The sequence below is a fragment of the Triplophysa dalaica genome, chromosome 6, assembly GCF_015846415.1.
Source record: "Triplophysa dalaica isolate WHDGS20190420 chromosome 6, ASM1584641v1, whole genome shotgun sequence".
NCBI lineage: Eukaryota > Metazoa > Chordata > Actinopteri > Cypriniformes > Nemacheilidae > Triplophysa > Triplophysa dalaica.
The window spans coordinates 21,346,636-21,374,588 of NC_079547.1; the positions used below are offsets into that span (position 1 = coordinate 21,346,636).

Here is a 27,953-nt window from a genome sequence, read left to right on the forward strand (position 1 = left end):
TCACACAGATCCCTTTGCCAAGCTCCTCTGTAGCGAAAATATGCTTGTCACTCATCCACAAGCCCAGCTCATGTCTTTATGTTTCCTCTGAATTCTTGGTGGTGGCTCAGTAAAATCTTTTCTCATCAATTGTTCTGATGGCAGGCATCTATGTTTATACGGCTATTGTGTCAGGTTTAGGGTCTGTGTGGTTTTGCTTGCAGATTTGCGTCAAGCCTGTGGCTGGGAGACGTGGCTTTCATGCAAATCACAAAGCCGCTTTCTCCGGACAACTTTCTGGGTCTCGTGGGAAGGCCAATAGATTTCGCCTCAGGCAAATGTTGCTCGCAGACCTGCATCTTTGAAAGAAATGGGAGGTAGAGGTGTAATAATAGGGCAAACAGGAGAGCTTTAGTAGATGTGCAATTTGTTCTTTTTGGTATCCCGGTCATACCCTTAAAACAAATTAGTTGAAAAAGCAAAGCCATAAGTTCAGTCGAAGATGCCTGAGATGACTCTTGTTTTATTAGAAGAATGTTAACTATAATGTACTATATAGGTTCGAGTTTTTATTCAATTTGAACAAAATTTATTTAGCACACGCTGGCCTGTTTCATGTAAAGAAAGAGCTTTCCCTTTAAGACAGACTTGGATCACATCTGACACACTAAAGGACGTCTGAATGGGCACCTTTCTTGAAGATGGAATATGCTCAAAGCAGCATAAAATTCCCCCGGTGACATCATCATTTGCATTTTTCCACATACCAATATTTAACCCAAGTCGTATCCACGTGTGGGTGATGTACTCATATCTATATCTTTTTCTTTCCATTATCATTTATAAACGAAAGATGAATATTCCCTTTTGGCGCCAGGCTTGCCCCATTTCACAAAACCTCATTCACTGTAATAGCTCCCGCGGAGCATGAACGACGCGAGCTGCATTTTCTTCGTTCCCTGACCTTGAACCAATTTATATAGCTCTCTGTCGATCCCTTCCTACAAACACATGATCTGAAGTGGTTTGGGCCCCATCAAGCATGGAAGAATACATTTTCTTGAGAGTTCATCGGGGCACGCCGTGTGTCGTCTGCTATGGTTGGATTTACAGATATCCCGCTGCCTTGCAGAAAAAGACCAGACTGTATCTCTAAATTTAACTTTGCAAAGACCCGAGGGAGAACAACCGCACAATTGGTTTCAAGTCCTGGTTCTAAACAGACTTATCTGCTCGTATCTGTAAGACCCGAGCATGGAGGAGTTGCTCTGCCCATGGCTTAAAGTGTGTGGAAATTAATGCAATAGATTTTGGATTAGATTTTCCGCTGTAGTTTATTTCCATTGTGTTTGTGTGCGGTGATTTATTCTCTGTTTACAGTGGTTTGTGGTAAAAGCTGTAAACTTGTTTACTTTTACTTGGTCACAAAGATTGCGATTTGTGTTTTTGATTTGTTTTGGCATGTTAAAGTTGTAATCCTAGATGGCTTTTGGGTTTACTGACATGGATACATTTGTTTGGGCTGTTTCTGAAAAACTACATTAAGACAATTTTTTAATATATACTTAAAAAACAGTTTTTCTTACTTTTAACCGATTGTATGGATGTATATAGTATCAGTCATTTGAATCAAAAGATAAATTAAAGCAGCTAACGCTAAATCATCAGGTCAGCAATCTCATTAAAGCTCTTAAAATATATAAACTTCTATAAATTAGAACAATTTTGGCTTGTTTTTTGTACGATATATAGCCGAGCCCAACCAGGGCTCAACGCTAAAGATTTTTTTTACTGGCCCGGTCGGGCAAGTGTTTCAAATTTTCACTGACCCTGCCAAAATTTTTGCTGGCCCCACCACAAGATATAATAAATAATATCTACTTATCTGATTGTTGGTTCCTTATCTATGTAATATTAATAAAAAAGGGTATCATACCATAAAAACTATTATCCTATAACTCAAAATTTCAAATATTGTTGAAGACAACTAATCAGTGACTAATAAAATAAGATAATCAAAAAGTACTCAAAGTATGTGCAATAGTCATGCAAACATACAAATAAGCAGTGCATTTCATGTGTTTAAGGTTGGTTTAATAATAGTAGTTATCAGGTACCGAAATTAAATAATGTAATTACGTTTTTGTCTCCATTCTTTGTTGTTTGTTGAACAAAACTGAGACGTTAATTATGCTGCTGCCCCTTTAAGAGATGCACTGATCTAATATAATGTAACGCACTCGTTTTGTTTCCACATGCGCTTTGTTCCCGTAAGACATAATTGATTACTTTTTTCAAGTAAAATGGTAAATTGGTAATATTGGCATTTTGGCATAGTTTTTATGTTGATATTTCTGATTAAGAGTAGGAAGACGTGAAAGCGAACTCAATTCAGTATTTTCCCCATTGTCTGATGCCGATTCCGGCCGAGTGCCGGAATGCGAATCCAGTCCTCTTTTGCATCTTCTTGGGAATATTTAAATAGGCAAGTCTTAAATACGTACAAATTATAATTTTTCCATGACGATTCAGCACTGGCCCAAGTGACAGTTCTCTCAACTGGCCCGAGTATCTCCCATGCTGGCCCATGGGCATCGGGCAGTCATTTATCTAGAGCCCTGCCAGTGCCATCACATGCATATGTTTTAAATAAGATTTTTGCTGTAGAGCTGAAGTAAACACGCTAAAAAGGCATTTGTCTTCGATATGAAAGAACAATCACAGTCTGATGTTCTCACCTTGAGAACGCTCTTTTTTTAAAGGCCTTTCATCTTTATGAATACCGCTTTAATCTGCGAATCCAGACTCAGACGAGAATAAGAGAGTGAGCGAGAGAGAAAGTTAACTGGAGTTTTTGATTGGTTACTCATTGATTGATTCCGGCCCTTTGCCAAGTTTGATTCCGAGACGGAGCGTATCAGGTCATCCTCACACGCAGACTCTATTACAATTGAAGGTACTCTATGTTGTCATGGTTACAGACACAGAAGCCGCTTTATTTTAAAATCGTCTCGTTCATGTCCTTTAAATGTCTGTCACTTTTCATTTAGTGGGAGCTCAAGGAACAGATGATTTGGGAATCTCATCTGTGTAAGTCTTGTAAGTGCCATGTCTTTTACACATGGCACTCTTATGGTATTGCCATGGTACAACCAAATGTATGGTTTTACTATGGTGAAATGTCAAAAAAAGTAACACATTAATATGTTTTGTTTTATTTGGCTTTATCTTATTTTATATATATATATATATATATATATATATATATATATATATATATATATATATATTAATTGTTATATTTTGTTTTATTTTACTTTTATATTTACATTTTATATTTCATTTTGTTTCATTTGTTTTAATATTATTATTTAATAGTATTTTATTTGGCATTTTAAAATTGAGTGACGCCTATGAGCAGAAAGTTCAACAGCTTCTTTAATTAATTGGACCTGGTCTCGAGACCCCGGTTGTAGGTCATACTGGTCTAATTCATCTCTTTTTAATAATTACAATGGCATTTGCTAAGATTTAGAAATCATTCGATCATTGCAAAGAGCAGCGCAGTGTTAAGATTAATTAATCCCTCATTAATCAAAAATAAACTAGACTCATCATCCGCCACTGATGATTTTTCCCATTATCATGCGTAGTGTGTTATATATTTTGGCTGTCAGAAGCACTTGAGAAGTAAATTATTTCAGCTGAATTATTGACAATCCATGATTTAGCTGCACGGCGGAACTAATACCCTTAGAAGCAGATTTATGAAAGCCTTCGTGTTGGAATTTTTCCTCATATATTTTCAGGGTGTTGGTCAATGGTTGGAGCGTGTGGAGTGAACCGACCAATCACGGGTCTTCCTGCTCTTTATTGATCCAGCAATCCGGCCAAAATGCTCTGGTAAATCATGTTATTAGTTGTAAAGAACCACCAAACCAAGACAGACAGGTGATAAGGGAATACATAAATTACACTTCTACACCCATTTGTTGTTTATTAATATCCAAACTTTAGCTATTTTGAAGGTGGTATTTAGACAGGGTAGACAGATGCGTTTTACCTCGAAAAAAATGACACACTTTACCACGAAGATCTACAGTATCACAAAAACAGAAAAGTTCAGTGTATTATATTCTGCTGTGTGATTGTGAAAGAAGATAAGATTGTTTTATTGTTGTTTATCTTTTTTCTTCATGCCCCACTATTTTGCAACTTTAAGTGTCTAGAATAGCACAATCTTTGCACAGCAACATCTGCTCTGTGCCACCCAGAGTTCCGTTGCCAGGCCAACGGTGGTAGTGCCCTATTGACACAGCCCTACTGACTCCGCAAGACCATCCAGCGGAGTGCAACTGCATCGACATTTGGTCCGCAGCCTGGCCCTGATCCTCCTTCTCCATCCTCGGCCTAAATCTCATCATCTGGACTTTGAAGGAGACCAGAAGCCTCAAGTAATCAATTTTTACTGAGACACTCTAGCGCTCGTGATATTTTCAAGAACCTCCTGACTTTGTGAAAAATAATCTAAGATGCCAGTCCGCTAAAGTGACTGCGCTAAAGCGTCCATTAGCTTTCATTTCATTCGCTTGCGTGTCGTTGATGATGATATTAGCAGGCGCTGACTTCTTGTTGATTAAAGCCAAGACTGTTTCTGAGTAGCAGAAGCCCTTGTTCTGCTCCAGGTGGACTCACCTGTTCCATCTCCAGGGATGCAATTATTCTTCTAGTGGCTGCGCGAAGGCACGCGCGTCCCCAGGCGGCTGCGCAGGCAAGCCCTTGCTAATTGGTGATGTCAGCGATTCACTGCTAGCCCTGTTTTCCTTTCTAGGTTTCTTTCCTTTTTGTTTTGCAGTTTCCCTTTTTGGCAGCCGTTTCATATTGTTTTTGTTTGCGCTTGCTCAACACTTTCCTCTGCATATGCATATATCGATAAATGTTTTATTCATAGAAACCGGCCTCCCTGGCTTAATGCCTCTTCTCTCTCGATCAACACCTCTCACTGACTTCTTCTAAACCTAATTTGTGGTATTCACAACATGTTTTGGTAGAACGAACCGAGTTTGAAATATTCTTTTATCCGATTGTTGGGGGTTTGGGCGCCTCCTGAATTTGATGGCTGCAGAAATATGAAACACAAAAGAAGATGCGACAAACAAAAATTTGCTTCTGTGCCATCCTCCCATTCTTCTTCTTTTTTGACACAGAAGGGATCTTTTAATGAGTATGCATTGTTAATTGACTGTCTGGGATACGTGGTTGATCAAAACACATGCTGGTTGAAGAACAGGAGGTGCACTCTCGCAGTTTCAAGCCGGTTCACCGTCCCAGAGGGCGTGCGCACCTGCTCTTGAATAATTGTGCTGGTGCCACCGTTTAATTCACTGTTAAAGATTGTCGCTGTAATTAAAATGTTAGCTTAGTTCACTCTTTTCTGTATTAAGCTCGAATGGCTTGCAAAAAGACGTTTCTGGACGTTCGCGTAGAGAAGCCGAGCTCGTCGGCTGTTGTTTTTGTGACTCTGCGTTGTCATGGAGCGAGACATGATGCAAGGCTTCTGAAACGTGTCTCATGCTTTATGTCAAATGTTATATGTCCTCTGGATAGATCTTGTTTGTGTGTTTGTGCAGGTAATTGGCCTCTCAGTGACATTGATAAATAGGAAAAAGCTAAAAGTTTTTCAAACAAAGTTCATGAATTGTTTTACTTGTCCCAGTTTAAAATGTAGAGACTCTAAGCAGGGCTCTACATGAAGGACTGCCCGATGGCCCGGGGCCAGCATGGGAGATCCTCGGGCCAGTTGAGAGAACTGTCACTTGCCCGATCGGGCCAGTGCTGTATCGTCATGGAAAATTATAATTTGACAGTTTTTAAGACTTTCCTATTTAAATATTCCCTAGAAGACGCAAAAGAGGACTGGATTCGGTTCTCACGTGCTGTTTCAGATACGTGCGTGGCCAGATTGCTGCATATTACCAAGTGTCCTTTTAAAAAGTTATCAATTACGTCGTGCGAAAACAAAAGGCATGTGGAAACAAACGGGTTCGTGCATCTCTTAAAGGGGCAGCAGCATAAAAAACGTCTCAGTTTTGTTCATCAAACAACAAAGAATGGAGACAAAAAACACTCACTGCTCTTTACTTTCTAAATTATAACTTTAGTAAGGTTGAATCAATATTATATTTAATACATTATTTAATTTCTGTACCTGATAACTACTTTTATTAGACCAACGTAGAACTGAAATGCACTGATTATTTGTATGTTTGCTTTATTACATTTACTTTGATTACTTGATCTTATTTTATTACTCACTGATTAGTTGTCTTCAACAATATTTGAACATTTTGGTCCTAGGCTGATAGTTTTTATGGTATTATACCCTTATTTATAAAAATTGCGTTGGTAAAAAAAAAGATAGTAATTAGAAGAATTGTGGTTGGGCCAGTGAAAAGTTTGAAAGGGCCGGTAAAAATTGGTGCCACGTGCCCAAACGGACCAGTAGAAAAAATCATCAGCATTGAGTCCTGTCTAAGTAAACCATTCTTGCATTATGTTAATATAATTTATTAATTATATATTCACCTCTATGTTATTAAAAATCTGTTTGTGTATCTTTTGTAAGAAGTTATTTTGAGAAATGTCTCAGTGGTTTTGTGAAACGTATAATGGGAGTCAATGGGGGCCAGTGTTTCTTTGGTTTTCAACATTCTTCAAAAAGTCTTCTTTTGTGTTCTACAGAAGAAAGATAGTCATACAGGTTTGAAATGACGTGAGGGTGAGTGAATAAAGAAAGATTTTTTACTTATCCCTTTAACAAAACAGTTCTTGACCACCATTGACTACCAGTAGGGAAAGAAAATATTTTGAAGAATTTGGAAAGCAAACCGTTCTCGGGCATTTTTGACTTCAATTGTCATTTTTCATACTATGGTTATCAAGGGTTGCCAAGAATTGTTTAGTTACAAGCGTTATTCCAGATTCTGAACAACTCGAGGGTGAGTAAATGATGACAGATTTGTTATTTTTGCGTGAACTGTCCCTTCAATTGAACTGGATAGTGAAAATGTACATACCAGAATTGAAGTTGTTAGAGAGAATGGATCAAAAGAAAAGATGGCTCCGAAATACAAACAATATCTCTTTTTATCTGCATTAACTGAATTGACCACAATAACACATATATCATTTATTTAAAAAGTATGTTGTGATTTCACGTTGAATTTAATATCAAACCTAACCCAGAAACGCTCACATAGGCCGTGTATTTTACCAAACAAATCCGATGAATGTTTGTCGCGCGGCGTTTATCTCCAGGTAAAGAGGGAATGCATCATAGTGCCTTTGACAGTGAAATAAGGGCCTGTCATAGTCATGTCACAGGGGGAATTAGTGCAGACAGTTGGAGCTGAGATGAAGCATCTCGCTGTTTGATGGGAAACGATACAAGCCCAATTAAAGCACAAGGGATGGCAGCCAAACATGTGGCAGTGATTCACACGCACTCACCTTTGCTCTGTTGCGTCCCTTTTGAGTCATGTTCTTTGGATGATATTCTACTCCGCCTGCATCTAGACACCCATCCGTACTTGATCACACATGCATACTGCATTCACAGTACAAACAAAGGTTGTGAATTAATTCACACTTGAACAGTGTTTTAAGCATCCACTTAAATTAGAAGTTCTTGCGCTGTGATGGTGAATGCTGGCTGACTTAATTTTGAGATGAAAGAACACACTGGAGATTGGTGTCTTTTTATATTTGATCACGTTACAAAGCTTTTTGGTTTGAAATTATTTATACAAATTCTCAGTTTATTTCCCAGCAGGTAGCCACTTGATTAGTTTGTTATTTTCGTACAAATGCATACAAATATCTATTTATTTATACATTTATATAATGTTTGCAATCTCTGGTTCCAAGGCTTTTTTTATTATCATTACCCACTATGGAGTCCATTCGCATTATAGTTTCAGAATGTAATATTAAGATTTAAAAGTGTGATTATATGAAGCCAGTCTTTGACAGCACTGTAGAAGAGCCATGGAGATGATTTATAAACCGTTTCCAATTTTCTTTACATTTGTTTCAGGGCATTTAAATCTATTGGTTGAACGTTGACTAAGATTTGCAAAACGCTATCATTTTTGTTAATGCTCCTGAGGAAAGTTAATATAAAATGTTATAGAGGAAATGTAGAATTTGTATAATAAAGGCCTTGGCACTGTAAAAGTTATTATTTATTATCTTATAGTCCTTTTTGAAATATTGTTTTCCCATCTACATAGGGTAGAGAGCAGTTCAAAACTTTGAATAGATATAGATTAATCTTGTCTTGAAATTTTGCATATGCCGAAGAAATCTGGAAATGATTTGTGGATTTATTATGTTGGGTTTACTTTGGCTAAAACATTTTGAATATTATCGGAGGTACAAAACATATTTACGCTGCCTTTGGCGAAAACACATTCTGCAGCCGAATAAAACGAAAGACATTCTTAGAAAAAGACCCCAGGAATCAAAATTTTGGTTTCTGAACAGGAAGCTTGAAATCTCTCACTCTGTCTCCTGCGAGCAATGCAAGCTGTTCACAAACCGCAGATAAGATTTCAATAAATCTGAACATAAATGGAATTAAATGGATTTCTCAGAAAACAAAAAGACCACTTTGAGCCTGAAACGGTCGTGGCGCTTTTTCCCTTTATGCTACTTGTTTAAATAATGTTTTGAATAATGTGTTTTCTGAAGCCTCTTGTGTTTATTTACGATACACCGATTACCCCCTACTGCTAAAAAACACTTTTCAGTTTGTTGGAGGCTGAAATACTGCTGATGTTCATCGGGCCAGGGTGAAAATGTTCGCTCTTGGCGCTTGTTTGTAAGCTAGGTGACCTTTAGAGGGGTTTATGTCTGCTGCAGTCTGGTTTAGTTAGGCTCAGTTCTGGTTCCTGTATTTTTACAGTTTATTTTTAACGTTTGTTGGAGATCCTTTGGGCGAAGATCAAGGTTGTAAAGGTTGACCTAACACAATGATACATTTTTCTATAATAAGAACAACAAGCTCTAAGTGGACAATTAAGGAATCTTAGAACGTTATGGAAAAGTGACAAAATCGCCATAAGATGTGTTTTTATATTATATAAATTACTTAAAAAAAGAAAAAGTGACATTTCCTTTATAGTCTATTTCTGGGGACACAGTTTTTGGTGGAAAAGGACAAGCAATCCTGCATTTGTATATTCCTTTCATAAACGCACACTGTTAAAAACATTAATTTTGCGTAATTTTAAGTTTTTTTATACAGAATGTGTACATATTTTTAAAATACGGTAAAAAAGTCAGATTACAGTAATAGGCTGCAATTTTACAAGTTGGGTGTACATAACACAAATAACAGAATTTTACTTAACAATTTGTTTTTTTATTTTACAGTGTTGATTCAAAGCAGCTGTTTTTCTGAATGAAATGTTTTTTTTCGTCACATTACTGAAGAAAAGATTTGTAGAATTTACCCAATTTTTTCCGATTTGTTATCACAATCGCATAGACTGCCACTTGATATCACTAAAGCATTTTATAATTGTACCTCCAACAGAGAGTCACCTCTCAAGAAGATCTCAGATCGCAACTGAGAGCCGCTAACCGCAATTCTAATTGCCTGCGATTGACTGCGTTCTATAGCGAAGGCTAAAAACAGACCACGGGTCTTGATGAAAAGCGATGAGCACGCATCCTCGAAACGTTGTTCTGTATCAATCAACACGATTCTGTTACAGTGCCGTTATTTGAATTAATTGATATGTTTTGTCTGCTTGTGGTTTGACTCTTTAATGGCTTACCAGCGTTGGCCCGCTGAACGCCACCGGCTAATAGCTTGTTTTGCAAGCAGGTTGGGTGTCTGTGTAAGTGGAGCGTGCTGATCGCTGTCTCTCTCTGTGTCTCTCAGCAGGCAACACTCTGCAGAGCCCCGTGTTTACGAAGCAACCGGGCAGCATCGTGTTTCCAGTGGACTCCATGGAGAAGAACAAGGAGGTGGTTTTCAGCTGTGAAGCTCAAGGTCACCCGCCTCCTTTTTACAGGTGGGTTAAATGCGGTGACAAAAACACTAGCGTCTGGTCGTCTGCATCAGTGCTTTAGAAAATTGTGATACAGACACTTTGCAATTGTAAAGATGTTTTTTATACCAGTGCACATTGGACTGAAAGGCCAAACATGATGTCCGACTTTCGAAAAACTGTCTTTGCTTTTTAATCAAAGACCGTGTATTTGAAACACAAAAGAAGATATTTAAAAAAATGTTTGCAATCAAAATCCGTTGGTCCCCATTGACTTCTGTTGTATAGAATCAATGCCAAGTCATTGCACCCAGCGAATTAAAAGTGTTTTCTTTTATGTTCTGCAGAAGAAAGAAAGTCTTACACATTTGAAAAGACAAGATGGCATGTAAATAATGACATAATTTTGAAGGTGAACTATTCCTTTAACAAATGTGTATCTGTGTTATGGTTCTGCTTGGAGTGTTAACTGAAGCTCAGCTTTGGGAAGAATTCGAGGAGGCTTGGCAAAAAATAACACAGCTTGCTGATTCAAGGCCCGGGAGAATGAATGAGTGTTTGGCTGAACTATCCCTTTAACTGTCCTACATTCTTCAAAATATCTTCTTTTGAGTTCAACAGAACCAAACAATTATAAAGTTAATTTTCCTACTATGGTAGTCAATAGGGTCCAAGAACTGTTTGGTTACAGGAATTCTTCCAAATATCTTTCTCTGTGTTCATCAGAACAAAGAAATATATACAGATATACAGAATTATACAGAAATAAATAACAGTGCTGACTTAAGGGTTGAAGTTCGCTGTCAGATTCGCTTGGTCTTTCAATAACAGGCACTTTGCAAAGCATGCGTTACATTAAGACGAGTTCAGAAAACACTTCATGCTGAAATGTGCCTTGTTAACTGTAAAGGTCAAACTGAAACGATCAGGGACCTTAAAATTACATTCCCCACTTGTCTATATGTTATTCTTTTTTCTGGTTTTGAGTTTAAAATCAGTTCATTTGTACTCCACGACTCGGCAGACAGATTGTCTATAGTGACCCCTCAGAAATACCCCACCTATAATGCAGGTAACCAGCAATTTTATTTTAGACATGGCAAAAAGGCAAAAGTTACAGATTGCAGCTTTAAACAGAGATAAAGATAAAAAAAGTGCTATGCATAATTATATAAATCATAATCAGACAGTTGGACCTAACAGAAAGACCTTGAAGGTCATTATGATTATGCATACATATTCATAAAAAATCTAGTTTTATTCTTCCACGCAACCTTTGTGACTTATCAATAGTTAAATGTGTTCCTTACTACTGTATTTTAATGAAGTGTCTGGTTCAATAGCTTCAGATTAACGTTTACCTCCCGGGCTGCAGATCCATGTGCTTTTCCCGAATTGATCAAGCTTAATGGAAAGGCTAATCAAGGGCTTCCTGTTTCCTGTCAAGAAGGTTGAATCATGGAGCCTTTTGATGGATGTCCCTCTGTTGGCAGGTCTAGTGTCCATCACTTTCAAAGTGCATTAAGTTCAACCTCCCGAACCGCTCTCATCCTGCGCCGTGGCTAATTCAGCCTGCAAGCCTAGGCGGTCCTTCCCTGGTGCCTGTTTCATTACACGTTATTTAAGCTCGCGCACAAGCCCCGAGGATAATCAAAGCTGTGACTGTAGTTTTTGAGCGGAGGCATCTGGCATGCGGCCCCCTTCTTGGAAGAAGGTTTTAGTAAGGGATGTGTTATGCGGGAAGATTTAATGTGCGCAACAGATCCTCAGAATGTCTCCTGAGGCAGATGGTGTTGTGTAGTGCCTCGCGATGTCTGAACACGAGCACGTAAAAGTCTGCGCTCAGTAAATGGAGCGTCAGGTTAAAGCTGTCGTGGCTGCAAGGGGATATTGTCATCATGCCTTTGTTTTATTTTGTTCTGGTTTGTCTATTTATGCTAAATGAATCTTACCCTTAAAGGGATACTCCGCCAAAACTGGACATTTACTCACCCTCCGTTGTTCGAAGAATGCAAACATTTCTTTGTTCTGTTGAACACATAGAAAGATATTTGGAAGAATGTTAGCAACTGACAGTTGACTTCCATAGTAGGAAAAAATATTATGTATGTTTTGGTCTGTGGATTTCAAAAAAGGATATTTTGAAGAATTTAGGAAAGCAAACAGTTCTGGGGCACCTTTGACTACCTTTTTTTTTACTATGCTAATCAAAGATTTCCCAGAACTGTTTGTGGCTAACATTCTTCCAAATATCTTTATTTGTGTTTAACAGAAAAAATACATTTATGGAACAGGTTTGGAACAGCCGGGGGAGGGTAATTCATGACATAATTTTCATATTTGGGTGGAGGACCCCTTTAAGAATGACTTTTGTTGGAGTGACTTAATGCTGTCAGGTCATTTTATCTTTAATCTTTTATGAACACTTGCACAGATCGTCGAAAATGGCATTTGTGTTTATCTTGTTACATTCAGCCTGATTTATTCGTAACTATTTTATGAGGTGGCAATACTGAAGCCCCGCCCCTAATCCCACCCGGCATGAAAGCAAAATGTAAAAAAATATTGAATGGGATTCTACAAATTCGTACAAATAAGCTCCCTTTTCAATTTAATTATGCTTATTACATTTAAAAATGTCAGTTAAATTTAAGTTGAAGATATTTTAAAGTTGAATTTTGTTAGGAATAGAAATGAATTGGCCTAAATGAAACTTTTTTTTTATACTGCCAGTGTGAATTTTTGTTTCTGAAATTGAAAACCTTTTGATGTAAAGATGTATGCTTAAATGCATTCATATTTCAAACTAAAGGTTGCATATACTTAGTGCATTTAAGACCCTGTACATTCAATAAATATGTTTCTTTTTTTCCAACCCTTGACCTTGCGTTTCTGTCGCCACTCTGCTTTAAGATAAGCTTAAATGTGATCGAAAGCAGACTAGAAGCTTCCAGACCTGAGAACTCCTTCAATCCCATTTTAAAAGTACCCAGGTGGCATGTCATGAAGTTGGTTCAGAGAATGCCCAGAGCGTCAATTATTGTGTTCTATCTATCTGTCAACCATTCATTTATATTTAAGACCACAAGTTAAACCAGAGAAGTCCTAAGACGCCAGACTCTTGATCTGAGCTTTGTAACACCCACTGTGTCTGTAGGAGAACAGTGAAGAGGCGGAATAATTGAAGTTTAACAACTTATTGTAAATTATACTGCCAGGCTCACTTCATCTGAAAACACCAACCTCTCCTTTTACTTAAGACATTCCTCCCTCACTACAGACAGCTTCTGATTCACTGCTCTTCTATACCTCGGCGCGAGACATGAAAGAGAGCTGAGAACGCTACAGCGTATCCTTGCGTCACCTCCACGCGAAGTTAAGGAAGAATTGTCAATCAAAGTGTTGCCCGTAGCCATAGTTATAGTAGCAGATGGGATATGGGTGTATTTTTTTACTGGATACAAACGTTTTTTTTGACATGCTGTCATATAGGAGAATTCTCATTTGGGTGCTGATAATTGATCTTTAGAAATGAAGTTGTTACATTTCTGAGCGAAGAAGGCGATATTTCTGGCCCCATGATGAAACAAGAATGAAGTATTGTCATAGTGTGAACATGCAAATGTATCACACACACACACAAAAAATACTTGGAGATAAAGAAAACAACGCAGGCTGTCTGTGACACGGACTGGATGTTTTGTCACTCAAGATGGAGACTGTAGGTGGTGAAATTTCCATTTCTTACAGGGGCGGGGGTTAGTAATAACTGTTGACATGCACTCATAACATCCTCTTGTTCTCAATGCGATGTTATTTTATATAATTAGATGTCATTGCACCGATGTAACATTGCAACATTTCTTTTGAGAATTTAATCACGACACAGATATTGTGGTGTCATTATTCTTAATTCTAAGCATCATTTTACACTTCAAAAAACACCAGCTGCTCTAAAAAAAGTATTTCAACAAGAAACTCAAGAAATGTTAGTGTTAGAGACATTTTGGTTATTTTTTACTAAGAACTTACATCGAGCTGAGAAAGCCAACATGAAACTAAAAGAAATCAGCAATAAAGTATATCTTGGTGTTTTTAGACATCTTTCCAATATATGTCAGTATATCTCAATATACAACCTTGGAAACAATCTGCATTTCTAGGTGTATTGAGGCCATTCCAGTCCAGTGTCTGTTGAATTTCAACAGACCTCAAAATCAAACCTTAGGAGTGACAAAGTTATCCAACAGTTGGACAAGACACATAAAAACTGTCATAAAAATACATCGTTTTTGAACATGAACTTTTTTTGCAGCATTCAAGGTCTGAAAAAACAGACCGTCTTTTCTGTAATTATGACCCGTTTCTCCAGTTTTTATTTTCTGCATATAAATGCAAATATAAACTTTTGGGAGAAATATTGTTTGTAATTCACAGAATGAAACAACAATGATAATTTTACCTATACACAGTAAATTCGGGAAAAACTGAAAATAATTTTGAAAGCCCTTCGGGCGGCTGTATATCAATATAACTCAGAAAGCTTTTTCAATTGTGTAAGTTAAGAAGTAAAATAATGTTTTTAATAGTTCATAATATAAACATTAAAATATCTTGAGTATCTTGAGGCTGCTTATTTTTATATCCTCAGCCAAATCACTAAAATATATTATTTTGCATATATTCGCCAGCCCTAATTATTAAGGAGTTTCCAATTTATAAAGCCCTCTATTCCAATACTGCCATTTTTTAAAGGCTATTACCGTCTGTGGGCTGAAGTGTCTTTTGTGTTTTAGTCATTGGAAAACAATAGGTCTGCTGAAATGCAACAATGAGAATGGGCCATCTTAGATTTGGAGACGCTAGATTCAAATTAGCCTCAGGAGACCGAGACAAAATATTGAAAGAAACATTATAGAGCTGCATCCATATTACTTCTAAGGTTAACCTTCACCTGCATGAACCTCCTGATGTGGAGAGCCGTCGTGTGTAAATGACCTTGTTTTCAGGGGCATTAGGGAGATTCTGTTTTGTTTAGGAAAATAAGAAGCATTTGTATACAAATGTGAAACCAGCAAAGAAAACAAGACGTGGAACTACAAACGGCATTTAGGAAAGTCCAGTAGCAATGTACCACATGCTGAACTGGATATTTTAGCATTGACTTACTCAGCATTAATTAAAGCTCCAGTGTGTAATTTTTTTTGGAGGATCTGTTGACAGAAATGCAATATAAAATACATAACTTTGTATTCAGAGGTGTATAAAGACGTTAAATAATGAAACGTTGTGATTTATTTCCTTGGAATGAGCTATTTCTGTCTACATACGCCGCATGTCCCCTCGCATGGAATTTGCCATGTTCTTTCTACATTAAATGGACAAACTTAAATTGGACAGAGCGTGTTTCCTAAATACGTTATCTCCTCCGGCAAAAAAGTGAATACGTGATGACATCTTGGTTCTGTGTCAGCCACTGCAGTGCTTCAAAAAGTGGGTAGGGATGGAATGAGTGTCGGCTGCAATTCACAACCTCACCACTAGATGCTGCTAATTTTCATACAATGGACCTTTAAAGGAATAGTTCATGCAAAATGGAAAATTCACCAATTTGCGAATGGTTGTTTTGCATGACAGTTGGTTAGGATGCAGTTTAAGGTGGTTTGTTTTACCAGGCTGGGTTAAACATTTATTTTTATTTCAGCAGCGACTGAGTAGGAAGGGAGGAAAACTTACAGAGGAAGCGAGATGTTCCATTGGGAGGATGTGAGAGAGATGATGTATTAGTTATTGATGACAAACCATGCAAGGAGATCAATAAAATGTTTCTATTTCTGGCACTGCTCCATACAAAAGCATTCAACTTTTTGGTCTTTTTTTAAAAGGCAACACTAACTGATAATATTTTTTAAATATCAATCGGTTTCTTGTTATAAGTTGCACAGACTTACTTAAATATCTAAGAAGCTATATTATTGAAGACCTCTCAACGATGCATGGTTTTCATATTAAGATAATAATATTGACCATGCCCAACCCTTAATCCTACCTCCAAACTTCCACTCGAAATCCTGTCGATTATTATGAAATAAAATAGAAAACTTGATTTATAAGCCTCCAAATAGAAAGGAGCACTGCAGATGTCTTCCCAAGTTTATTTTTAAAATGTTTAAGTGTGTTAGTGTGGACATATTTAATAATATGCCTTTTCAAGGCAAAAATTTATACACGCACACACACACTTCGATATATCCTCTTCACCCACTGAACACTACCAGTGTCAACAGTAAAAAAATATATTTCATACACTGGTTTATACATGAACCATGGGTTTAGGGCTCTAGAAAGATGAAACACTGAAATTTGACTGTATTGATAGGGCAGCCTGTGTATATTAATATGGCTTTTTGATAGGATGTGCCTTCAACTGTTATCTTAAACATTTATCCTTCGATAATCTTTGTAAATCCCCACCATGATGACACGCCAAGTGCAATGCCATGGTGTGCGCTGCCTGTATTTCATTTAATTGGTCTTCCGCAATGATGAAGGTCAGATTTGATGGTGTGCGACTTGGTGTCCAACAAGATGAATTCTCACAAACCGTGGCATTATGGGCATTAATCTTAATATAGGAAAAACAACAGGCCTCTTGATTTGCAGGACTGGTTTCTTTTCATTTAGCAAACAAGTTTTAGTTTACAGTGTACCACTTGCAGGGACAGTCCCTTTGGAGTTAGCGTAGTGTGCTAAGTGCTTTACTCACGGGTCTAATGATACGAGTGGATCTTAGCAACTCTGTGGAGATCACCAGTTGTCTTGCCGTTGGATCACACTTGGAACTTTTGTTTCACCAGACCAGATTTGTACCCAGGCTGCCAGAACTCGATTGGCACGTCGATGCAAAACAATTTCCCTCGAATGTTACCATCACTGCAGTGCCTGCTTCCTGCCATATGTTTTCTTATTAAACTTTATTTTTAAGTAAAACACAGCCACAAGGTTTGTAACATTATTTAAGCAGCCAACATTTTTAATAGCTACTTAGAAAAGAGGTATATTCGTTTAATATTATGAACAGTGGCCTCAAAGGTTTTTGGACAACTAAGCCATGCCTAAAAAATGTCACGTACTTCAAATTACAGTCAAAATTGTATTTTTGTCTTGAACATTTATTGTCTTGTTTATTTTGTTTATAAGATATATTTTGGGGAAATCTAGGGGCCCTATTAATCATTTTTAATAATGCCACTTTTTTTGTTGTAAAAGTTATATTTTATCTATAAATAGTGACACCATCTCATTTATGACATAAATATGACCAAATACTAATAGTTAGTTTATAAGGATATATTTTATAGTTTCTAGTCATATTTTATTCATTAAAGCGTGTTGTAATTTGTTTTTTTAAATATTAACTGACATAAAGTAAGAGTTTAGAGCATTTGTACTGTACAGTAGTCTAGCTGTATAATAGATTTTAGAATTTGTTCATGGAGAAATTAAAAATGTTATGAGAAATATTTATTGTTTTGGTTGGTTCTTGGTTGGTTGGTTCTTGTATTCGTTTGATGGCATACTTTGGTATCATTGTAAATCTGAGCTCAGATTAAGACATCACTGAAACTTCTTCTGTAATAACTCTCAAGAGCAAAATCTAAGACGCAGGGGGCTTCCTTTTTCTCCCATTTAATCTTCATCGCTGTAAGAACGAAACAACTGAGACATTTAAAACATTTGTCTGATTTCGTTTTCTGAAGGTAGTTTCACCAGATGTTCTGTTTCCCTGTAGATATTTGCAGTTCTTCCTTTCTCCAGCGCTTATCTAAAGCATGCTCCCTTGTCTTGCAGGTGGAAACTTAACGGAACCTTGATCAACCCTAAACCTGGATCTCACCACAGCCTTTCTGGAGGCAACCTTCGCATCACCCATCTCAATAAAGACGAGGACGCTGGGACCTACCAGTGCCTCGCATCCAACTCCTTTGGGACTATCGTCAGCAGGGAGGCCAGTCTAACCTTTGCATGTAAGTCTCTGATCTTTGATCAAAACAGCAGCTCTGTTCATGTCCAAACAAGCAGAACATCAAGACCTGACAGTGTGAACCTGTATGCTGGCCCTTGTTTTCCCTGCAGATAACATGGTAAAAATGGAAATACATGTACATCCCTAAGGAGAGCATGGCATACTGGAGAGGCCTTTTCTCTCTCGTCCCTCTATATGTATCGCTCTGTCACACACACACACTTGTAATCAGGTTGTTCAATGGCCAGATTCAGTGTCACAGTCACCATTTATAGAGACGGATAATGAGATGAAATAAATGAGGTTCAGGTTTTGATACGATTGTTATGAAAGTCACGACTGGCAGCCAAATACTAGCATAAAACTAAAGTTAAATCCACCAAATTAAGCATTCAACTTAAAATCACGTGACAACAGTGAAACATACTGTTTAGTGTAAATGCTAATATAGTCATTGTCAGTTACCTTTATCGGTCTTGGTGTAATCTGCACCAATTGGTTTACTCGTCTTAGCATACAGCATCACTAACAAATAACCGATTGGTCTTTCCAATTGAATTCTGATTCGCCACATTCCCAGCAAGGCCATTTCTGATCCGACGGTGTTGGCATCCCCTGGCAGGAACAATCCAATTCCTTGGAGGAAAGGGTGGGGGGTTGCTGACAACGTAAGACGATTGGCTGACAGATCCATCAATCCTCTGTCTCTGACCTTACTAAGCTCCGGTTGTTGTCGCATGGTGGGGGCACGTGTCTCTTACAGCTTCACATCCATCTTCTTTATTACGCTCTCCATAGCTTAATTAACTCCACCGCATGATGGAGTGCTGCGGGTTCAAGAGAATAATTTAAAGGGCAGCTGATGTTATTAAATGAGATATTTTCTAATTTGGTGTCTAATGCTGGAGAATTTGTCGGAGGCGAAGGCGTGCATTGAGAAAGCGTAAAGGTGAAGTCGAGAAGTCACATCTCCAACTTTAATTCTTCAAACGTTTTAAAGTGGAGACGGAGCTCTAGGTGCTTTAGACCACATCGTAAAGCAGCTTTTAGAGAGCCCATAAAATCAAACTTGAGGTTTTTGTGGCTTTTAGTTCATGTGTTTAAATTTTAAGGTCATCTACGTGTCGTTTGGCATTTGATGGGCCCTATCGTACACCGGGCGCAATTCGGCAGCGTTAGTAATATGCACCTATATGCGGGTGCACAGCGCTCTTACATTTTGCTCATTACACACAGAGGGATGCACAGCAGCACACAAACATGCCAAATATGAAAAATAAATGGACTACAATGTAAAAGACGTCATCATCGTGTAGATAAAGATAAAACATCCGGCTTATTGTGTAGTTGGTCTGCTCGTGCGTTTAACCTTGCGCACAAGCAGATGCATTTCTCTCTGTTTCCTCTTTGCTCTTGCAATGCCGCCGTGTAAATAGCGAATCCATCATTGCGTGAACGAACTGGCTCACAGAGATGTGACTCTAATTGTTTACTGCATGTTTTGCCCAAAACACACCCATCATTCATTAAGAGAATTGGGACAACCCTTCTAGACCTTTCGCCTGGTGCGCTGACATTTTTTCCCATCCTTAAACTAGCAAAAGTGAATTCGCTAACGCCCGCTTACACTGTGCTCCATGCGCTTTAGACCATGCGCTTAGAACGTTAAAATAGGGCCCGATGACTCATCTTGCACTTATGGGCGTGTACAGATGTTAGTCCAATAAAATATTGTTTAGAAACATCCTCTCCCATTAAATTGAAAATACCATCTTATGGTGTTATTGTTAATATACAACTGGAAGCTTTCTGCTATTGCGGAGTTAAAAAAATAACAGGTAGCGTTTGAACTGGTTGTGTCTTACAGACTGCATTTGTCTCGCCTTTTCTTGAAAATCACTTAATGAGTGAAAATAGGTTTACAGTTACTTTGGTGTAAGCTTGTACGGTGCTTTTGTGGTCTTTCAATTGATCAATAGTACAGGTTATAAAAGAGACTTTCATTGAACTTGATAAACTGTTTTTTTTTCATTCCCTCTGAATAGGATTGGGTGAATTAAGCAGATATTGAAAGGCTTGTCAGTAGATGCATAGGAAATGAGAAAATTTTTCAGTTTCAATGCGACGGTCCCTAAAGCAATAATTGCATTCTGGGAATTGCAAAATGTTTTTAATTAAAACGCCACTGATAGAGACGTTCGTGTGCTGCGTCTTAATCGTATTTCACATATACAGCTTTATCATTTTCATATTTTCTGGGGTCTTCAAGAAGACCTTGGTTGTAATGTGCCATAGCAATTAAAGACCCTGTGAAAATTAGGTTATGCATTCTGTATTATAACCAAAAATTTGGTCTCAGGAAAATGGAGGATTTTTTTACAACTATATCTCTGTTTATCTCTTTCTTGGAGATATGAGGGTCAAGTCGTCACAGGGGCAAGTTGTCACATTTAACAGACAGTCCAGTTGTAGTTTGAACACTTTTTGCATGATGGTTTAAACATTAAGTGATGTAGATACACCTGATGAATTGTTCCCTCCAAACCAATTTTTATTATGTCCATTATGTTTTTAGGACGTGGATATACGTTTGTTTTTTGGTATTGCTCAAGCTTTTTCCACCCAGTCTTTTTTTTGGATAATGGCTTTTTGTAGCTGATGTTTTTTAAAGTATGAACAAATAGAGAAATTGACTTTCAAAAATAAATGTATTCTGAGAAATTTGAACAGGAGTTAAAAGAGTAAGGGGGTAAAGAGAGAACTTGAGACACCGGTTAATCAACAGTCTCGAAAAAAACTTATAGGATTTCCTTTTATTCTGTCCCATTTGACAGTGAATAACAGCTGGATTTTTCCTGACAGTCTGATGAGAGCGTTTCATCTACTTCCTGTGGTGGGAGGGTCGTGTGAATCACCAGTCTTCATAAAGACATGGCGGCTTACGAGAAGCACGATAGTTATGCTGGCATTTTAAAATCGCCCACGGCGTATGATAGTCAGGTTCATTTAGATTACTGTACATCCCGTCAGATCGCTTTGGAGGAGCTGGAAGTTCCTCAGCAGCCTCGATTTTCTTCATTCTCAGCTGTTATGGATTGCAGAATGGGAAATATCTCATCTGACGTCAGGTTATGGCCGCAGTACAACCTTTCTCATTCTTATTTCCAAATCTGTTTTATACCTGTCATTCAGGTGAAGAATATTATTATAATTTGATAGGTGCCAAAACTTAATTGGGAATTGTAGCGTGAATTAGGAATTGAATGTGTTTCAGTCTTTGAAAGTGCAGTAGATTTATTTATATTATTTTGTCACCATTTACCCTGATCATATTGGTATGAATAAATTATGTATGGGTAGTTGACCATTAAAGTGTCCAGTGTGTCCTATGGTGTGACTACAAAAATGTGGAAAAAACTGTTAATAATATATATTTGTTAAAATAGTAATATTTATATTTATAATATAAAATAGCATGAGAGAGATTTATTTTCATTTTTAGATTTTTTTTATTTTACTGTCACACCAGGACACACAGGTTGGCTTATTTGACAAGTACCAAGTTGTGTAATATAATATATTTATATTTATATATACATATATATGTATATAGTATATATCAATATAAATGTAATTTAAAATATATTGTTTATGTATATAAATTAATTATTAACTAATATAATTATTGTAATTTTTTATATTTGGAGTTTAGCTTAGCTTTAAGGGCAGATATGTAATAACCTATAGTAATTAGTACAGTATACTATACTTTTAGTAGTAAACTAGTATATACATACATATGGCATATGATTATAGTTCATTTTAAGTATATTTCTAGTTTACATTTAGCATATTTCTAGTTTATCTACTGCAGCTTTGATCATGGCATGTTTACATATTATTAAACATAGTAAGTACAGTATACTATATACTTTTAAATAGTAAACTATAATATAATAGAGTAGGGTGTAAAGTAATAAGCTAAAGTAATATTTAACAAAACCTACTTTGCATGTTGTTTACAAAGTAAAATGTTCATTTAACAAGTATCGTTCTATCATGATAATAATAAGGATTTTTGGTCATGTGCATCAGCTTTTTCTTTGATATTGTATAACACTGTATTTTCTTAGCATGAACTGCCTCAGTGAATGCCATCTGGATCAGACCAAACGGCGATGGGATGTATTCTTTTGTAAAGTTGTCCTTTCAAGTAAGTGGTTGATGCTTCATGCATTATGGCAGATTTCTTCAGGGGAACTAGAGAAGGGAATGCCTTCAGCTGTGTAGTATTGAAAAAGAAGCATGTGATGAACTCTTCTCTCTGTTTTGTATCGCACGCAGCCCTTCTTTTGAAAACCCTTCAGTTGCGTGCTATCCAGAAGAAAACAGCCCCCTGAGTACTTTAAACAACAATAGTCCCTTTGCTCTTTTTGGTTTGCGTAGATGGAATAGCCAGCAGCACCTCTTGTAACCCCCCACCACAGACACGCAAAATAAATAAATAAATTGAGTCACATGAAGATGCACTTGTCAGTAAGGTAAACCTCCAGCGATGTGAACCGGCCCGCCTCGCTCTATCTCCGCGTGACCATATGTCCCCTCTCAAAATCACTTCGGCTTTTATCTCTATCCAAAATATACCCAAAAAGACATTTTTTTTTTCTCGGCTCGAATTAATTCACTACCTTAGATGTTGAATGTGTTTGTCCACTTTGTTCTTGTAGGCTCTCAATTTTATGGCTTCTGTTAGGCTTTTATCTAACATCCTGTGTTTCATTGACATGAAAGTGCCAGTCTGGCCCTTTGTTGCCTTCCCATCATCCAGAGATTGCATCCAATAGGCTTATAATCATGAGTGCCCAAGTGCTGTTTTTTTGGGGGGGTTTGGTTGTTCGCGTTTCGTTGTATAGTTTTTACATTGGGTTTGTGCTTGAAGTTTAGTCACATTTAACTTAAAGAATGACATTTTGAGTTTATTTGCCAACGTAATATTAGAACTTCTTGGGCTGGGCATGGCATGCATGGTACTAAAATGTGTGTCATCTTGCTAAACTGTTTAAAATGCAATTTTAATAATTTTATTGTTTAATAATATTTTTCATCCAGTATCAGTTTTGTCTTGTGTGTTTCAACTTAATTTAATAGTTTAAAATTTTGAAGCGGCTTTCACTCTGCTGTCAAACTCATTTGCTTTGAACTTTTATTTTGCTTTGTATCCAGTTCTATATAAAAAGACAACTAATAAAATGTATTTACTCTATGGTAAGCCAGAGATAAGCATTATTACCGGGTTATCAAATATACAAACTTGTTCATTGTGTGATGCGCCTTTCCTGTGACATAAAGTTACTCATATTGGGATTTTAGTCATACCGCCCACACCCCACAGTACTGTTATTATTTTATACTCATAACCCAAATCATTTTCTGGGATGTGAAATTCAAGGCCTCGCTTTCACTTGTATCTCCCACACACCTGAGTCCCTAGTTCATATCCCTGCCGTGTGCAGCATTTCGAGTTTCCGAAATAAAATAAAAACATAGTGAAGTAGATTCGAACAGATACCGAAAACAGAAAGAAACAAAATTTCCGTAATTTCCGCAGAATACAAAGAAGTGTGACATTGTGTCACATTAATATGAACAAATGATGAATAATTAGCAAGCCTCCTCCCGGCTGTGCCCCGACATTCATAAGGCTAATTAGCCTGCAAGTATTACAAGTATTAACAATCTGTCAATAAGCTTTATACAATTCATGACACATCTGTGACTTGAATCCGTTGCGATGGCCTTTGTAAACCGAGCATTTGGTGCGCTTTAGGGAAAAAGGCCCAGCTGTCCTGATACAGATTTTGATGTGTAATTTTCATTTAAGCGCTGCTTGCATTATAAAAGTAATTTCCAGCACAAAGGACATTTTAAAGACACAACTTAGACCAACTTTGAAATCAACACGGGCGTAATTGTAATTTAGTCTAATTCCTTATCGCTTTTTTTATCAAGCGTTCAAAATAAAATAACCAGCATGTTTTCAACAGCTCATTGGTGCTCTCTCTCTCTCTCTCTCTCTCTATCCCGGTGAAAAAGCAATTACAGAAATTACTCCTTCATTACAAACCGCTCATTGCAGAGGTGTACGCGGTTTACGGCAAAGTCACATATTAATGTGGAAAATGCCAGAGAATTGCTTTCCGTAATAGAAGACTTGTGTTTCAGATTGCTTCTGGCTCCATGGGGTTAAAGGGAAATTTATGTTTTAAGAAATAATTAGGCAAAGCCTTCTAATAGACTTGTCCTCTAGCCAAAATGACACATCCTTGCTGACCTTATAGCTCTCTTTATAAACCATCAGGCTTCCTAATTTCACATTTAAATCTATCCCTGAAGCAGAACCAATCAGTGGCCTGTGTTTAGGCTTAAGTGATAGCGGGGAGTCTAGAAGATTTAGCATTGATTTGGCCCATAAAAAGCATCTTCACCGCATCGTTGCTCCGGCTGACACCGCAGAGCCATCAGAGGCCAGGCTAATGTGGGTTAATTCTTCTGATTTGTGCAATATGTGCCATTAAATGTCACTTGCGTGCGGTGTAAGTATTGTGAAATAATAGTTACCACTGCTTATGACAGTCTTGTTTAGAATGGATAAGAATGTTCAGTTTATTATAGAGCTCTCGATAATTGGCCACAAAGTTGTGGGGTCGTGTCCAACACAGCATGCAATTTTCCTACTAAAAATGTATTCATTGATTTAATATTTTTAAGAGTTTTGTACTGGATAACAAGGGAGATGCCGTGTAGTAAGAGCATGATTTGGATGAAATATTAGACGTGTGATGTAAATTTCCTTTATGAAGTAAATATTTTTGATATATTTATATAAATTTCTAAACAGAATAGTTTGTATATTATTGTTTGCAATAGTTTGTAATAGTTGACCAAATCATATAGACATGCAAAAATATTATTAAATAATAGTATTTTTTTCTCTATATGTACACTACCGTTCAAAAATATTTCCAATTCTTTAACTCTAAAAACAGTTGTGTTAAAAACAACACATTTTGTGTTATTTTTAACTCAATTTGAAGTGTCCCTTTTATTTATTAAATACAAAATGAACACGGAATGTGTTAAAATGACATGTGATGTATATAACATATAAATACCTTTTATGAGTGTAGACATATACTTAAAATCGGAATCAGTTTTTTACATAAAAATATAATTTTGATTCATTACAAAATTTATTTTATTATAAAAAGATACAATTAAAACTTTATTGAATGAAAATGATTTAGAAATGAATGCCATTTCTATCAATTCTATACTGAAGATGATAAATTATAAGAAAGTTTGATTTATTTTGGCTTCATAAAAATGTATCTATTCTATACTGAACATTTTTTTATTTTAGTTTCTTAAATGAACTTTTGAACGTTTTGGCAATTTATGTAAATGTAATCTATCATTGTCATTTCAAATAGTGAATTACATTAGTAGAAGTGTTTGAAGAGATCACTGTTTGTGACTTTCAGAAATGACAAAGTTCTCATATAACACATGGATTTCACATTAAATTAACTAGTGACAGTGCGAAAATTGCATTTGAAGGGAGTTTATGTTCATGTTTCACAGGGTCAGAAGTGTCCGTAGTCAAGAAGCACCCAATTATTTTGCGAGAAGCTGTATGATGAGGCTTGTTAAAAGGTTTTCTTGAACATGAGTGATTTGAGTAAACAGCATGCTGAACTTGGATGTACAATCACTTTGAGCAAGATGACAGCAGGGGCTGGTGAAGCTGACTTTACTGTTTTGAATTCTAAAGCTTGCTGGTCTCGCAAAATGTTTTCATCAGCATCTGTATTTTCTGATCCTTGAATTGCAGCACGGATGGCATTAAAATCCCTTCTCCATGACCCAATTCAGATGTTAGAAACCAGTTTTGCTTCAGGACCCAGATTTCACATTGGACATGGAGTGGTGACCCAACTTGCTGCCAAGATTGTAGAATTATTTCAGCTTATTTAAAATGAACAGCATAGGCCTGATAATAAGCAGTATTGACACTGACTATAAATAAAAGTTAAAAATAAAAAGTAATTAAGACATTTAATAAAAGATACACGTAAAAACGTTAGTATTGTGGTTTTTAAAACATGAATACAAATTTGTTTTCTTTGCCGTATTCAAGATCTCCAAACATTGCATCTATCTTGTTATTTTTACCATCTTAGACCAGCTGGAAATTACCTACCCTGTTCAAAAACACATCTTAAGCTAAATTTTCTGGCAGCTTTTTTAAATTATCGTGCACACATTTTTCGTGTCATCCAACCTGCTTATGTTGGCATCTGGCTAATTTGCCTTGCTTCTACCGAGTGACAGATGAATTTGCGCCAAAATATGTGTAGCATTTGATTGGACACTCTGCCTTTGATGCCAACATCAAAAGATATGGAAGGTTTTTCTTTTTCACCCTTTTAAAAGTTGATAATCCTGTTTATTTTGCTGTCATAGGGAAACGTGGTTGCAGTATATGCAGGAGTGGATTAAGGTGGTCTGGGGCCCCTAGGCTGCTCTTTGGATGAAGCCCCCCTTAGGTGGCTTTCAGGTGCCTTTCAAGTTTGCGGTTTGCATGAAAAATCGCTAATGTAAAAGCTGTCACACAAAATCAGGTGTGCACCAGGGAACTGTACCATGTGCATGCGCATTAGCCGATTACGATCCATCACTTTAATAAAACACATGTAAGAGATGATAACATTGGTAAATTACCTTGGATTTGAGCAAGAGTGAGCCTGCATTGCTTAGCGCGTTGTGAGGGGAATCAGATCGGCAAATGAATGGTAATATGTTTCCAGATTTAAAAATAAATATTCAATAGTTTTTTTGTAAGCAGCAGAAAGTTCTGCAAGGTGCTGTGTCCAAGAGGCGTTTCTGCCGGCGTACGGCGTGTTTTTGGAAACGCAAGCAGCTAGTGTTTTTTATTTTTCACTCAGCACGGGCACTCTGCGTTTTTCAAACGCTCAGCGGCGGCGTTTGACTGGGCGCCCAGAGCTGAAAATGCTCAACTTGGGGCAGACGCCTCGGTGGACACTAAGCGAACATACAGTTAGACCAAGTGTTGTTTACTCTGCACTGCACATAGGTGTGCATCAGGTGAATAAAAACCAAAATATATTGACCCGTGTATTGTTTACTATCATGTGTCATGCACGTTCGTGATGACCTAAGATGAAAGCTAACGCACCAGGGTTCGATAGAATCAAGCGGAGATGCAAAAAGATGCGATGTGCGTCAGAACAATCGCACTCGGATACACACACATCAAATACTACAGTCTTTCCTCCTTATTCCTGGTTACTTTGCAACGGCAAACACCACGAGAGCGAAAGCTCCAGTTTTGTTCAAGTATAGGCATACATTTGTATAAGTATAAATATGAACGGCCCCTCAAAAAGCCTCGGTGGATCTTTACTGAGACACAAACAACTGTGCATTACATAAACTGTGTATAAAACAAAGCCATAATTAAAAACCAACCTGTATATTATGGGTGTCATTGTGGAATACCTCCCTAAAATATTACAGATGACACGATGAGCTAACTGCCCCTGAACAGGTGGGGCCCCTAGGCTGCAGCCATTTATTACTTTATTAAATGTTTAAATGTCTTTCGGTTCCCGCCTCCTTCCTTCCTTTTAATGAACCTCTCTACATTTACCATTGTTCTGCCTTACATCAGAAATGACCTGTTACCCAGCTTGGGTGGTGACCCAAAAGTGTAGATGTGGATTTCATTTTTAGTCTGTGATTAAACAGAAAAGTTCCAAAAATGTCTAGAAATCTACAGAGCAAAGCATTTGTTGTAATTTATATGTCCA

The 27,953-nt window shown here is 37.2% G+C and overlaps 1 protein-coding gene across 3 annotated transcripts in view; it reads left to right on the plus strand.

Annotated features, from left to right (window-relative positions):
- Positions 1-27,953, plus strand: part of cntn4 (contactin 4) — a 123,327-nt gene that overhangs the window by 25,722 nt on the left and 69,652 nt on the right. For 2 of the 3 annotated variants that reach the window (XM_056751603.1, XM_056751604.1), the window contains exons 3-4: positions 9,929-10,061; positions 17,889-18,064. In XM_056751603.1, the coding sequence (XP_056607581.1) occupies positions 9,929-10,061; positions 17,889-18,064 (309 nt within the window). The remainder of the gene's footprint in view (positions 1-9,928; positions 10,062-17,888; positions 18,065-27,953) is intronic. The other variant, XM_056751605.1, reaches the window with a different exon arrangement.